Source organism: Chelonia mydas, chromosome 6 (assembly GCF_015237465.2).
Source record: "Chelonia mydas isolate rCheMyd1 chromosome 6, rCheMyd1.pri.v2, whole genome shotgun sequence".
NCBI classification, from domain to species: domain Eukaryota; kingdom Metazoa; phylum Chordata; order Testudines; family Cheloniidae; genus Chelonia; species Chelonia mydas.
The window spans coordinates 52,322,205-52,337,557 of record NC_051246.2 but is presented as its reverse complement, the minus strand read 5'-3'; the positions used below and the strand labels follow the sequence as shown (position 1 = coordinate 52,337,557).

At 41.8% G+C, this 15,353-nt stretch overlaps 1 protein-coding gene across 5 annotated transcripts in view; it reads left to right on the top strand.

Annotated features, from left to right (window-relative positions):
- Positions 1 to 15,353, top strand: part of FBXO3 (F-box protein 3) — a 61,544-nt gene that overhangs the window by 25,621 nt on the left and 20,570 nt on the right. Inside the window, exons 8-12 of one of the 5 annotated variants that reach the window (XM_037900004.2) lie at positions 13 to 135; positions 656 to 771; positions 1,923 to 2,113; positions 3,376 to 3,424; positions 10,074 to 10,273. In XM_037900004.2, coding sequence (XP_037755932.1) covers positions 13 to 135; positions 656 to 771; positions 1,923 to 2,113; positions 3,376 to 3,423 — 478 coding nt within the window. In that variant the 3' untranslated portion in view covers position 3,424; positions 10,074 to 10,273. Of the gene's footprint in view, positions 1 to 12; positions 136 to 655; positions 772 to 1,922; positions 2,114 to 3,187; positions 3,318 to 3,375; positions 3,425 to 4,692; positions 4,720 to 10,073; positions 11,182 to 15,353 lie in introns of those variants that run through there. The other 4 variants (XM_037900003.2, XM_037900005.1, XM_043548731.1 and 1 more) reach the window with 4 other exon arrangements.

The window sequence follows — 15,353 nt, the reverse complement described above, 5'->3', positions numbered from 1 at the left end:
TCTGTTGCACAGGTATGTTCATGATAAGGAGTGTGTGGCCACAACAGGAGATATTACTGTTTCAGTCTCCACATCTTTTCTACCTGAACTCAGTTCTGTACATCCACCTCATTACTTCTTCACTTACAGAATCAGGTGAGAATAGCAAATGGGCTGTCTTTCCTGATAACAGGAGAGTCTTCTGTCTGGAGTTCAAGCCTCATGACTGTTGCATGTGTATGCACAGTACTCAGAAGTGTGGTGAAATTTAGATATCGTATACATATGGAGCTTGGTGTACAGCATGCAATATAATTATTTTAATATCATTTTAAATAAAACGACTATTTGACTGTTTTAAAACTTGGAATGGGTCATCTTGTACTTTATTGAGGAGTTTCTTTTCACTAACAATATATAGCACATATCACTTTGCAAACGTGAAACATTTGTCACAATATTTGTCATGAGTTAAGGAGAGGTAGGTAATTAAGAGGAATAATAAAGCTGGGATTAGTACTCTGGTGTTCCTACTTGTATCTGTATACTGGTCATTAGAACATACCACTTTCTCTAAGCAGTAGGGAGTATAGAAATAGTATTTTAAATATTTTATAGTGGTTTTTAGACAAGTAATTCATTTCTATGCAAAAAATATATTTGATTTGGCTCATAGAATTGAGATGTCCAAAGATGCTCTCCCTGAAAAGGCTTGTCAGTTGGACAGTCGGTACTGGAGAATAACCAATGCCAAAGGTGATGTAGAAGAAGTTCAGGGTCCTGGAGTTGTTGGTATGTAAACTGAGAGTTTGAGTTTCATTTTTGTATTCAGAGCATTCCAGTGATTAATGTGAAAATTCTGTAACTTCTGGCGGAGCCATTCTCAGTAATGATGCAAGATGGTGGCTATTCTCTTCTTTTAGCAAACATGCATTCTGTTCCACTTTCTCATATTGCATTGTGTGTAAGTGAAAGAGATACCATTCACTTCAATTTTAAAGGATCTTAAGGAATATAATTTTTGGTTAACTATTTTAAATTGTTGGGCAAATTTGTATATTAATATACAGTAGTTAATATTAGTATAAGTAGTCAAACCATTTAAAGATTTTTTAATTACTTAGATTGTAAGCTCTTTGGGACTGGAATTGTCTTTCTGTACAGCACCTAGCACATTGGGGTCCTGGTCCATGAGTGGGGCTCCTAAGTACTTTGATAATACAAATAAATATTAATAATCCTGAAGTCTCTAATGCCATCTGTTTTTATCTATGTATTAGGGTTAACAGCATAAGTGCATGTCAGAAGACTTAAGTTTTTTTTTTGTATTTAGAAATGATTTGTAGCAATAGTTCGGGTTTTTTTTTTTTTAAAGACCCCCCCGCACACACACACAGACACACACACATGTTGTTGTTTGGGCATTCTTGTCCTTCGAGCTTGTTATAGTGACTCCTGTTCAGCAAGTTAGGCACTTCTGATTTAGTGAACAATATTCTCTAAAAAACTGCTATTCACTTGTGACTGAAAGTGATGCAAAGATAACTCGTCACTAGAATGACATGTATCCGACGAAGTGGGTATTCACCCACGAAAGCTTATGTTCCAGTACATCTGTTAGTCTGTAAGGTGCCACAGGACTCTTTGCTGCTTTTACAGATCCAGACTAACACGGCTACCCCTCTGATACTAGTCACTAGAATGTTCATTAAAACAGGATTTGTTACAACAAGCTCACCTCTTTTTTTTTTTTTCCCCCCCTTTTATTCGTATAGTACAGTTACACAAGCACTTAAACTTCTGTTACTAGCTGTGTATTCCAGCAGAACTCTAGCTGAACTTAATGTCTATAGAAATTAACTATATTGCAAGAGGAAAGTATACACTATTTATACTTAAATTCAGAACTCCCAATGGTTCTTTGTTGTTTTTTGTATCTGCAGGAGAATTTCCAATAATCAGCCCAGGTCGAGTTTACGAATATACCAGCTGTACTACCTTCTCCACTACTTCAGGATACATGGAAGGATACTATACCTTCCATTGTCTCTACTATAAGGACAAGTTCTTTAACGTCATAATTCCCAGATTTCATATGGTATGCCCAACATTCAAGGTGTCTACAGCACGCATGGTAAGCTGAGATACAGTTGGTATTGTCATTTGTGCTCGGCTTTTATCCCTAGCCTTTTTGCAGAAAACATGAATGAAATTAGCTCTAATAGAATAGTATAATATACGTTCTCTAGATAAAGGTCTTACCAGACTCCATAATCATGACACTTTTTCCAGTTTTATAATTTTATTTTATTTCTTAGTAGTATAATATAGACAATTCCCTACAAGAGGGAAGGACAAGAACAACAATTACAAAATCCGGAGATAGATCTAGAGAGAGACGTCTCCTGCCCCCTGCCTCCCACTGAAATCCTGTCCCCTAATTTGAATTCCTCTGAGTTCTTTGGGTGATTGTGTAGCCAAGAGAATATAACAAAATAGATTAACTGAATCTAACTATCATTTATGATTAAATGTTAATGTCACCTCATGCTTGGATTACTGCGTACACGCCATGTGGGGCTTTACTTAGTCAATCCAAAAATTTGAGTGGAGTAGTGGTCTGTCTGTTAAGCATGTGCTTGTTAGGTGCAGCATATGTCACTGGAGTTATAATTTGCATTTTGAATCAAAGATGGCTTGAAGCTAAAATGTTTAATTTTTATCCATGAATCCCTTAATGGGTTGGGTCCTTCCTGTTTGATGGGCCACCTTTCCCCCTCCACTCTGTTACAGTTTCAGTGGATGGAGATGCTGAACTTCAATCATCTTGACAATGAGAGTAGACTAGTAATTCGTCCATGAGGGGTCTGCTATTCTGAAATGGCTTCTACCTGCGCGTTCTAGCCTAGGGGTCTGAAATAGCTCATGTCTGTGGACTTTCGGGGCATGCTTCCAGGCACATCCATTTATGCAGGCTATTGCAGTGTTGGGCTTTGGAGGGAGAACAGAGTTGTTTGTTCTGCAGGTGACTTAGATTTATGTTTTTGTAACTTGTGACATTGGCACCTTTGTAACTGTGAAATTGGATGGATACGCCCTTATTTATAAATCTAAATTGTTACATATTTGAGCTGTTTCTGTCTTGGTGTTACCTGATTGTAATTTGCTGCCTTCTACATCAGAAGAATGTCTCTGCTTTTCTCGATAGGAGAGAAGTTTCCATACGTGTGCTAAACAGGCCTTTTAAGCTGATTGATTTTAAGGTCAAAAGGGACCTTAATGTTCATCTAGTCTACCCTGCACAACGTAGGCCATGGAATTTCACCCAGTAACTCCTGCATCAACTCCAAAAATTCAACAGAACAGCAATTTATTAAATGATTATCTATTTTTAAGGTTTGGAAGCAGCTGGTGAATCTGGGCAGTTTTGTTAGCTTGTTTTGACGTAAGTGTAAATTGACTTGATAAAATTTGTAAACTGTTCTATGTCTAGGTAGTTCAGATGGAATTTAGGGTGTTTAATGTTTTTCAAGCCCTGTAGGTAAACACTCAAAGGAAGCAGAAGGCCTTGCAAAACGCAGAGCAGCAAAACAAAACTGGATTGACAAATAAGTAAAAAGAGCCCAGAGTCAACCGATTCCGTAAGAGGGGAAATGAAGCTGCTAATTACACTGGCATCCATGGGCAGGGCAATGCTAAAGAGGAATATGGGCGCTCAAGTGATGTGATTAGGAAATTACATTTTTAAAAAGATATTTTGGGAAACTAGCACTGGTTTAGGCTGGTAACAGTGAATGCAAACTGCCAACAGAGGTCACACTTGTAACAGATACATTGCTTTTCCCCCCTCTTTCCTTTGGTTCCCTTTATTTAAACCTAGACCTCTCTTCTGTTCCACAGGTTGCAGAAATCACTTGCATTTGATTTGGTAATTTTATTACTCTGCCTCTGATACAGATGCTTAGCAGAGGATTATTGTATATTAAAGTTGAGCGGTACTTTGATATTTTAGCGTATTGACTCAAATTCAGACCTAGTGGCTTAAATTCTGCTCTGTTACATACTTGTAAATCTGAAAGAACTAATTGAATTCAATAGTTAGTGAAGAGCTGGGATTTTTATTGGCCCATAGCTGGGAAGATTTTACAGTATTAGTGCCAGTAAAACCCAGATTTAGTTTTTTGTTCTTGTTTTTAATGCAAAGCTATTTATTTAAAAGAATTTCAGAAAGTCGTCAAAGGTTATACCATGCTTTTTTTTAATAAGCCTTAATTTTTCAAGCATAAACCCTTAGTAACTATGTTGGCCCTACACAGTATCCTGGGGCAGGTCTTCACTACAGCTGGGATCGACGTTCTGAGGGTATGTCTACACTACGAAATTAGGTCGAATTTATAGAAGTCTGGTTTTTTAGAAAGTGCTTTTATACAGTCGATTGCGTGTGTCCCCACTAAGTGCATTAAGTTGGCGGAGTGTGTCCACGGTACTGACGCTAGCATCAACTTTCGGAGCGTTGCACTGTGGGTAGCTATCCTGCAGTCTCCACTGTCCATTGGAATTCTGGGTTAAGCTTCCAATGCCTGATGGGGCAAAAACATTTGTCGCGGTTGGTTTTGGGTATGTGTCGTCAGTTGCCCCTCCCTCTGTGAAAGCAATGGCAGACAATTGTTTCATGCCTTTTTTTCTGTGCGGGCGCCGTACTGCTTTCAGCAGACAGTGCAATAGGTTTGCAAACCATCGTCATCGAACGACTGCTTCCACTGCCACTCTGCTCTCCTGATGCTATGAATCCACCTCGCAGGTCCTCTATATGACCATCATCCTCCACCGCTGCTGCTCTGCTCTCCTGGTGGTCTCGCAGGGCTGCTTCTGCTGCAACTCTGCTCGGCTGCTCTTGTCTCTCCATACCACGGCAAGCATGCAGCCCGCTCAGCTGTTGTGTCCTGGCAGCAGATGGTCCAGTAGGTTTGCAAAACTGGTCATCCAACCACCGCTTCCCCTGCAACTCTGCTCTCCTGCAGACACCATACCACGGCAAACATGGAGCCCGCTCAGATCACTGTGGCAGTTATGAGCTTTGTAAACACCTCGCGCATTAGCATGCAGTATATGCAGAACCAAAATCCACAAAAACAGGCGAGGAAGTGATGGCAGCGCAGTGACGAGTGTGATGAGGACATGGACACAGACTTCTCTCAAAGCCCGGCAATTTGGCCATCCTGGTGGCAATGGGGAAGGCTCATGCCATGGAACGCTGATTCTGGGCCCGGGAAACAAGCACAGACTAGTGGGACGGCATAATGTTGCAGGTCTGGGAAGATTCCCAGTGGCTGCGAAACTTTCGCATGTGTAAGGCACTTTCATGGAACTTTGTGACTTGCTTTCCCCTGCCCTGAAGCGCAAGAATACCAAGATGAGAGCAGCCCTCACAGCTCACAAGTGAATGGCAATAGTCCTCTCGAAGCTTGCAACTCCAGACCGCTACTGGTCAGTCAGGAATCAATTTGGAGTGGACAAATCTACGTGGGGGCTGCTGTGATTCAAGTAGCCAGCGCAATCACTGAGCTGCTGCTATCAAGGGTAGTGACTCCGGGAAATGTGCAGGTCATAATGGATGGCTTTGCTGCAATGGGATTCCCTAACTGTGTGGGGCGATAGATGGAACGCATATCCCTATCTTGGGACCAGATCACCAAGCAAGCCAGTACATAAACCGAAAGAGGTACTTTTCAGTGGTGCTGCAAGCACTGGTGGATCACAAGGGACGTTTTACCAACATCAACGTGGGATAGCCGGGAAAAGTACATGACGCTTGCATCTTCAGGAACTCTGGTCTGCATAAAGAAAAGGAGTACTTGTGGCACCTTAGAGACTAACCAATTTATTTGAGCATAAGCTTTCGTGAGCTACAGCTCACTTCATCGGGTGCATACTGTGGAAAGTGTAGAAGATCTTTTTATACTTTCCACAGTATGCACCCGATGAAGTGAGCTGTAGCTCACGAAAGCTTATGCTCAAATAAATTGGTTAGTCTCTAAGGTGCCACAAGTACTCCTTTTCTTTTTGCGAATACAGACTAACGCGGCTGTTACTCTGAAATCTGGTCTATATGAACAGCTGCAGCAAGGGACTTACTTTGCAGACCAGAAAATAACCATGTGGGATGTTGAAATGCCTATAGTTATCCTTGGGGATCCAGCCTACCCCTTAATGCCATGGCTCATGAAGCTGTACACAGGCACCCTGGACAGTAGTCAGGAGCTGTTCAACTATAGGCTGAGCAAGTGCAGAATGGTGGAAGAATGTGCATTTGGACGTTTAAAAGCACGCTGGTGCAGTTTACAGAGTCGGTTAGACTTTAGTGAAACCAATATTCCCATTGTTGTTACTGCTTGCTGTGCGCTCCACAATATCTGTGAGAGTAAGGGGGAGATGTTTATGGCGGGGAGGCAAATCGCCTGGCTGCTGATTACATGGAGCCGGACACCAAGGTGGTTAGAAGAGCACAGCAGGGCGCGCTGCGCATCAGAGAAGCTTTGAAAACCACTTTCATGGCTGACCAGGCTACGGTGTGACAGTTCTGTTTGTTTCTCCTTGATGAAAACCTGCCCCCTTGGTTCACTGTACTTCCCTGTAAGCCAAACGCCTTCCCCTCCCCCCTTCAGTCACCTCTTGAAGAGGCAATAAAGTCATTGTTGTTTCAAATTCATGCATTCTTTATTAATTCATCACACAAATAGAGGGATAACTGCCAAGGTAGCCCGGGTGGGGTGGGGGAGGAGGGAAGGACAAGGCTACACTGCACTTCAAAGCTTATTGAATGAATGCCAGCCTTCTGTTGCTTGGGCAGTCCTCTGGGTTGGAGTGGTTGGGTGCCCGGGGGGTGCCTCCCAACCCCCCCCCCCGCCACGTTCTTGGGTGTCTGGGTGAGGAGGCTATGGAACTTGGGGAGGAGGGTGGTTGCTTACACAGGGGCTGCAGTGGGGGGTCTGTGCCTTTCCTGCACCTCAACCATACGCTGGAGCATATCAGTTTGATCCTCCAGTAGCCTCGGCATTGTATCCCGCCACCTTTCCTCTTGATCCTGCCACTTGTTCTCTCGCATGTCCCTCCTGTCCTCGCGTTCATTTTGTGCTTTCCTGGACTCTACCACTGTCTGCCTCCACGCATTCTGCTGGGCTCTTTCAGTTTGGGTGGACTGCGTGAACTCAGAGAACATTTCATCGGAAGTGCATTTTTTTTGCTGCCTTATCTGCACTAGCCTCTGGGACGGAGATGCTAGTCACAGTGTTGAAACATTTTCAGCTGCGGGAGGAAAAAAAGGGAGATTAAAATTTAAAAAGACACATGAGCAATTTAAAAGGAGGGGCTGATGTTTTCGGATTAATGTGCAGCAGAAACCCAACTAACTCCCCCTTCCCCACCCAATTCTCTGGGATGATTGCTTCATCCCTCTGCCCCACTGCATGGCTAACAGCGGAGATGATTTTTTTCAGCCACAGGCAAACAGCCCAGCAGGAACGGCCACCTCTGAATGTCCCCTTAATAAAATTCCCCTATTTCAACCAGGTGACCATTAATGATATCACACTCCTGAGGATAACACAGAGAGATAAAGAACAGATGTTGCTTGAATGCCAGCAAACACCGGGACCACACGCTGCCATGCTTTCTTATGCAATGATTCCAGACTACGTGCTACTGGCCTGCTGTGGTAAAGGGTCCTACAACGGAGGATGCAATAAGGCTGCCCTCCCCAGAAACCTTTTGCAAAGGCTTTGGGAGTACCTCCAGGACAACTTCATTGAGATGTCCCTGGAGGATTTCCGCTCCATCCCCAGACACGTTAACAGACTTTTCCAGTAGCTGTACTGGCTGCGAATGCATCCCAAGTCTTCAGGGCAAATTAATCACTTAAATGCTTGCTTTTAAACTGTGTATTATATTTACAAAGGTATGCTCACCAGAGGTGCCTTCTCTGCCTTCAAGGTCTGGGAGCCCGGGTTGGGAGGGTTGGAGGATATTGGCTCCAGGGTGATAAACAGTTCCTGGCTGTCGGGGAGAACAGTTTATCCACTTGCCTGGTGTGCGCTGTCTTCAGCCTCCTCCTCCTCCTCATCTTCCTCATCCCTGTTGTGTGAAACTCCCTTGCAGGTGTCCATGTACAGGTGTGGGGTAGTTGTAGGAGAACTGCCTAGAATTGCATGCAGCCGCTTATAGAAGCGGCATATCTGGGGCTCTGACCCCGAGCAGGCGTTTGCCTCTTGGGTTTTTTGGTAGGCTTGCCTGAGCTCCTTAAGTTTCACGCGGCACTGCTGTGGGTCCCTGTTGTAGCCTCGGTCCTTCATGCCCTTGGAAATCTTTTTCAAATATTTTGGCATTTCGTCTTTTGGAACGGAGTTCTGGTAGCACGGATTCGTCTCCCTAAACAGCAGTCAGATCCAGTACCTCCCGTTCGGTCCATGCTGGAGCTCTTTTGCGATTCTGGGACTCCATGGTCACCTCTGCTGAGGAGATCTGCACGGTCACCTGTGCTGATCAGCTTGCCATGCTGGCCAAACAGGAAATGAAATTCAAAAGTTCACAGGGCTTTTCCTGTCTACCTGGCCAGTGCATCTGAGTTGAGAGTGCTGTCCAGAGTGGTCACAATGAAGCACTGGGGGATAGCTCCCGGAGTCCAATACTGTCGAATTGCGTCCACCCTAACCCAAATTTGACCTGGCGATGTTGATTTCAGCGCTAATCCCCTCATCGGGGAGGAGTACAGAAATTGATTTTAAGAGCCCATTAAGTCGACAAAAATGGCTGTTGTGTGGATTGGTGCAGGGTTAAATTGATCTAATGCTGCTAAATTCGACCTAAACTCGTAGTGTAGACCAGGACTGAGATTGATCCACTGGTGGTCAGTTTAGCGGGTCTAGTAAAGAACCGCCAAATCAACAGCAGATCGCTCTCCAGTCGACCCCTGTACTCTACCCCTGACCAGAAGAATAAGGTAAGTAAACGAGAGATTTTTTTCCTGTAGACCCCGCAGTAACTCGACCTAAAGTACGTTGACTTCAGCTACGTTATTCACGTAGCTGGAGTTGTGTAGTGTAGGTCAACTTACCGTGGTAGTGTAGACATAGCCCTGATTAACAAACAAAGCAGGTATAGCTACCAGTTCTAGATGAAGGCCTTTATTTTTTGGGGGGGTGTTGGGTTTTTTAAACACTTGGTCTGTTACAAGCCTTTTCAGATGTTAATTGGGGTGAAGAAAGGTGCATATAATATTATCCAATTCTTATACCCCTTTTTTAAAGAAGTTACATGTTCCTGAAATATGCCCTTTCGGTCTTTTATAACTTGTTTTTCTGATTAATATTTTTAAAGGGGATAACGTGAACAGACTAAAGGCTGGCTTAAATTTTACTTTTTTAAATTTATTAATTATTTTTTGGGTTAGCTCTTGTGGTTGTGCTGTTTTACAGGATTAGTTAACCCATCTCAGTTAGTTCTACGTTCACCATTTTCATGTTTTTTGTGTGATTTGTTTGGTAAACATAACTAACCATGACCACAGTGATTTTTTTTTTACATCAGCACAAATACACAGAGACCCTGGTTAAACATCCAAAGTACATAATTGTGTCAGTGTCCAAGTGTAATGTTAGCACTATCAGTAAACTTTCATACAGCCTGTCTGGTGCCAGGGAAAAAACCCACTCCCAGAATTCTTCAGCAAATTCAGACTTACCAAGCTTTACCAAACTCACGTCAACCACAGTAATTTATAATAATTCAACACCATTCCAACAGTTAGTGAGTCAGATTCTGATCTCACTGGTCTACTTAGTTTATGAATAAAAGTTTAAACAGATTATAAATATAATTGCCATGTAGATTAAATTTTATGAAATTGATACATGAAAACAAATCTGATATAACAGTATTTTAATATTTATAGTAATTAGTCTTTATCTGAGACTGACTTTAAATGTGATGTAAATGACATCTTGATTTTAATTTTTTTGTTACATTGTTAGCACTTGATCAGAGTGAGATTTAGGAGGCAATTAAGTACTTAGTTAAACATGGGGGTGTCTTGTTTATAGGAAACTAATCATAATGAATATGCTATGGATGAAGATGAAGACTCAACAGATACTGATGAATATGAAGACAGACGTAGAGTCTTGGATATTCCTGCCCCTTCTGGACGCTGTCCACGTCATACCTGATTGTACTTCTTTTAAAAAACAAAACAAAAAAACTGTTGGTTAGAGAAGTTAAACTTTCTGGGGCTACTACATAAGACAGTTTCTGAATATTGTAAATGAATTGTTTCTTTTCCACAGCAGGACAACTAGCATGAATATTGGTGCTAGTTCTAACTTTCATCTGATTGGACTGTAAGGATTTTTTTTTGAGGGCGGGGGGAAGGGTTTTGTGGGGTTTTTTTGTTCACTTTTTTTCTGAAGTGCAAAACCAGCTTGACAGTCTGAGGAAATCATATCTTACATTTTTAAACTATTTCCTATTTATGATCATATTACAAACATGGTATGGGGATTTGTTTTTATACAAGCATTTAAAACTTAGCAACAGACAGAGGAGTTTGCAAAAAGGTATATAATGGCCTTTCACACTGACTTCCAATTGTTAATTTCTGCTATGAATGAATGGAATTTGCAGTTAGGCCTGTGTAACCCCATTGGGTTGGATCAGGTGCTCCTGTACATTTTTATATTAATATACAGATACCATAAAATTCTGGTGACTGAGTGTGTAAGTTTGAAATGAAACAAACTTTATTTTTCAGACAATCTGTCTTTCAGCTTAGTTTATAATAAATATCTGATGATCACAGATACATGCCTTTTGGGATGTAGTATAATTCATAATCTGCTGTTTACTAACCAGCAATTTCTCAGTTTATTACATAGTACAAATTTGTAAATACTGTGATTTTTTTTTCCTTTATATGCTGTTTGCTGTCTGACTTTGTGGTAAGTGACACAAATTTTATGTGTAAGACTAAGTATTATCATATGTTTTCCTGAATCCTATATGAATTTTTGTAATTATGCTTGATTCACAATTGGGGCTTAGCAGTACACAGATGTCTAAAAGCCTTATATTTAAAGAAACATTTGTTTGTTCTATCGTTTTATTTTGTTTCCACTGCTATTAAAATAAATATATTGCCTCCATTGTTCTAAATGTTGCTTGGAACTATTCCTCTTGCTAAGAGTAGAGCAAGGAATTAAAAGTTGCAACTGATGCCACATTGTAGTTGGCTGCCCTTCTTCACACTTACCACAGCAAATTCCCTCCAGCTTGGACAGAAAGTATCTGGCACTGGTGGACCCAACTGAAATCTCATTTGCTGGATATCTCCTTGAGTAATGGTTGGCTGCAGCTATTATAGATCGTGGCCGCTGTTTCCTTTACATGATTTTGGTGCCATTAGATTCACTCGTAGGTTTATTGTCTTCACGTCAGGGAGGTTTTCCCAAGACCAAATTAAGTAGAACCGGGAAACGTTACTGGATTAAATCCTGTATTGCTCAGGAAAAATGTCTATGGAAGTGGATGAGAGACATAACTACCTAGGTCTGCAGAGCTCTGCCCGTAATGGATAATTCTAATGAACTGTATAACAATTGGAATACTTGAAACTGCTCACTTGTTGTTTTTACTGAACCTTCTAAATACTGAGTGAAAAGAAAATACTATAATGTGAGAGCCTTGATTCCTATTTCAACTAAATACAAAAGGTTTTTTTAAAAAATAATTAGTTAACAAAAGATTAGAGACTAGTAACTTTCAGCACAACCACAAATCTGTAGTATTAAAATGAAAAGATTCTAATATTCTTTAAGGGCAGAAAGTACCACTGTCTTACTGATGATTATGGCTCTGTGTCTGTTGTGGGGGTCGTGGAAGTCATTGGTGCCGTGACTTCTGCAGCAGCCAGTGTGGCTGTCCAGCCGGGTTCAGCCACACCAGCTGCTGCTGGAACGGCTCTGCAGCCAGCCACTCAGGTGGCCCCACAGCCAGCTGCATGTGTTCAATCTCAAGTCTTAAGACTAAGAACTTTTTCAAAAAATCCCACTGAGACTGAATATTGGAAGCTCTAACTAGGTAGGCTGTTGCCTGCATTGCTATCTGGTAGAGTTGAATGGGGGTTGGGGACAATTTTTGCAAAATGTCTTTAAGTAGATAAGGTATTAAATAGTAATAATTGGAAAGGTCATTGTGTCTCATGCTTGTAAATGGCTGGAAGGACAAAAACCACAATTGTATGCAGTGTTGTAGCTGTGTTGGTCTCAGGATATTAGATACACAAGGTGGGTGAGGTAATACCTATTATTGGCCTGACTTCTGTTTGTGTGAGAGACAAGCTTTTGAGCTTATACAGAGCTTTTCTTCAGTTCTGGGAAGCAAGCTTGTAAAAGATACTACCTCATTCACCTTGTCTCACTAAAAGCCACATTGTCAGTGTTTACTTTGACATAAGCACCTGAATAAAATTATATCCGATTCTCTAGATTGTGGTCTATAGGTTTGTAGTCTTCCCTGACTCAGTTTCCTCTATTATGGTGATGTGCTTAGGGTAAGAGGAAAAGACCTGGTATGAGTGGGACTGGAGGAAGAGGATTGTGTTTTAGGAGAGAGCTAGTTTGGGAAACACTTTAACTAAAATTCATATGTGAAAAAGCAGTGACCACATTTGGTTTAAGCCCTGCTTTTACATATAGCTTTTTTTTTTTTCCAAATGTGATTTTAGTGGAAAACCAAACATCACTCTTCTCTGTGTACCCAAAACTACTGGTACTTACCATACAAAGAGAAATAAACATAAAACTCTGTGGTGAACAGAAATTGTAGATGGATACAATGGCTCAATTGAGGACACCAGTCTAAATGGATTTGCTTCTTTTTCTAATTTAAACTGCAAATTTCCATAGCTTGTGCAAAGGGGGCTCTTGCTAAAGCATCATGTTCTTGATGTTCTCTGCTCTACAGCTGAAGCCTGGTTATAGGGGTAATTCATCTGCTCATCAAGTTCTACCACTTCTGTTTTAGCTACTGATTCATACCATCTGTTTGTTTTTATGTTGCTCTTCTTTCCTTACCTCAGAAGCTGGTTTCTTACATGCTATATGAATGATTGGCTATGTGTCCTGTGCAAATATACTCTTAAGGGAAAACTGCACCACTTGTGTATTAACATCAATCTTCATACATGTCCTACTTCCACATATTGGCAATGAATTGCTCACTTACAAAACTTTTAATTCTGCTTTATGCTAAAAAGCTTGAGCTATGTTCAGCTATTTACAAGCAGACAGAAAAATGCAATATATTGAATTTGTGAAAAGATAACTGGAGGTGTTATATCTGGCAATCCTCTGAGTCCTAGTGCTAAGGAGTAAATATTAGGAGGAAGGCTACGTTCTATGAAAACAAGGAGATGTGTGAAAGGGAATACGACTAAAAGGAAACACTTTGAATAATCAATGTCTAACAAACTCAGGGGACGTTCTTCTACAGTGTCTTAAAGCACAGATCTTGGTATGGCTCACAAGTGGAGTAGATACATGAATAAAAATAGCTTGTGCAATTATACTACATCTAGGATAAAATTGCAGAACTCTAAACTTCTGCTTTAGGCTATTAATGGAATGTCAGTTAAGGTGAGGAAGAAAAACTTTATTGTATTAGTTGCTCAACCTGGTGTCTCTCTAACCACCTTGCTGAAGCATCTGCTGTAAGCCCCACCTTATCCCTTGTGTATCGGCCTAGGTAGATAAGTGTTCTATGTAGAATGTGTCATGAGCCACTGAATGTCGTGCAGAATACTAAAGCATAGATTTACTTGCATGGTAGACTGGCTACACGTGTTTACTATGGATAGCTGGACATCATAGAAGATTAGGGTTTGAAGAGACCTCATGAGATTGTCTAGTCAAAGCAGGACCAATCCCAACACAATCATCCCAGCCAGGGCTTTGTCAAGCCGGGCCTTAAAAACCTCTAAAGAGGGAGGTTCCACCACCTCCCTAGGTAACCATTCCAATGCTTCATCACCTTCCTACTGAAATAGTTTTCCCTAATGTCCAACCTAGATCTCCCCCACTGCAACTTGAGACCATTCCTCCTTGTTCTGTCATCTGCCACCACTGAGCATAGCCTAGCTCCATTCTCTTTGAAATACCCCTTCAGGTAGTTGAAGGCTGTTATCAAATCCCCCCTGCTCTTTTCTTTTGCAGACTAAATAATCCCAGTGTCCTCAGATTCTCCTCATAAATCATGTGCCCCAGCCCCCTAATCATTTTTGTTGCTCTCCACTGGACTCTCTCCAATTTGTCCACATTCTTTCTGTAGTAGGGGGCCCAAAACATGTAATACTCCAGATGTGGTCTCACCAGTGCCAAATAAAGGGGAATAATCACTTCCCTCTATCTGCTGGCAATGCTCCTACTAATGCAGCCTGCTAATATGTGGGGTGTTCCTTCTGTCAGTTAAATGATAGTTCTTCAGTTCTCTCTCTAACTTCTGCATTATTAGATCGATAAGGTGACCTTAACAGAGGCATGACATTTACAGTAAAAGGTTTGGAGTATGAATGCCTTTTGATATAGGTGAGGATATGTGGTCATGCAGTTGTTAGTTGTTTGCCCGAATGGTTAGGATTTGGTATTCAGAACAGTGAATGATAAAGGGAATAATATAGTTCCCATTATATATGACTGGAATTCTATCCACAAATACTCTGAAGCTTGAGTTGTAGAATGTTTGTATTTTTAACCCTGGGATTGAATTGATGTACATTTTAGGGACACAATATGCTATTGGGAAGTTAGCAGCTTTCTGCGGGAGTGTGGCACACAGTAGTTGCTATCTGCATGCATTCAGCAGGGACTCCTAGAAATTTTACTGGGAGCAGATCTTATGGTTTGAACTGATACTTCAAAATGCACTAAAATCTATGTGCATACTCAGAATTTTCTTTTGAAATATCCTCTAGGAAAACAGCATTACTTAGGGGGAAGAGGAAAGACTGGAGTAAGCATTAGTGTTAACACAGAGTAACCATGCTCCTGACCCCCTTCCCATAGCCATGGGAAGGAGTGCAGGGGGTACTGCAGCACCCCCAGGTTTTATGCAGGGCCTCTGGCCCCAGGCCGGGGGCTCCACTCAGGGGAAGCAGGTTTGTATAATTTTTGGTGGTACCCAGAACGGCTCCAAGTCCTGCCCCCCTCCCCTCCTGCCCCGCCTAAGGCTGTGAGCTCTGGGTGGGAGTTTGGGAATTGGGTGCAGGAGGGGCTTTGAGTGCAGGCTCTGGAAGGGGGGCTGGGCTACAGTCGGGGGTTGGGGTGCAGGAG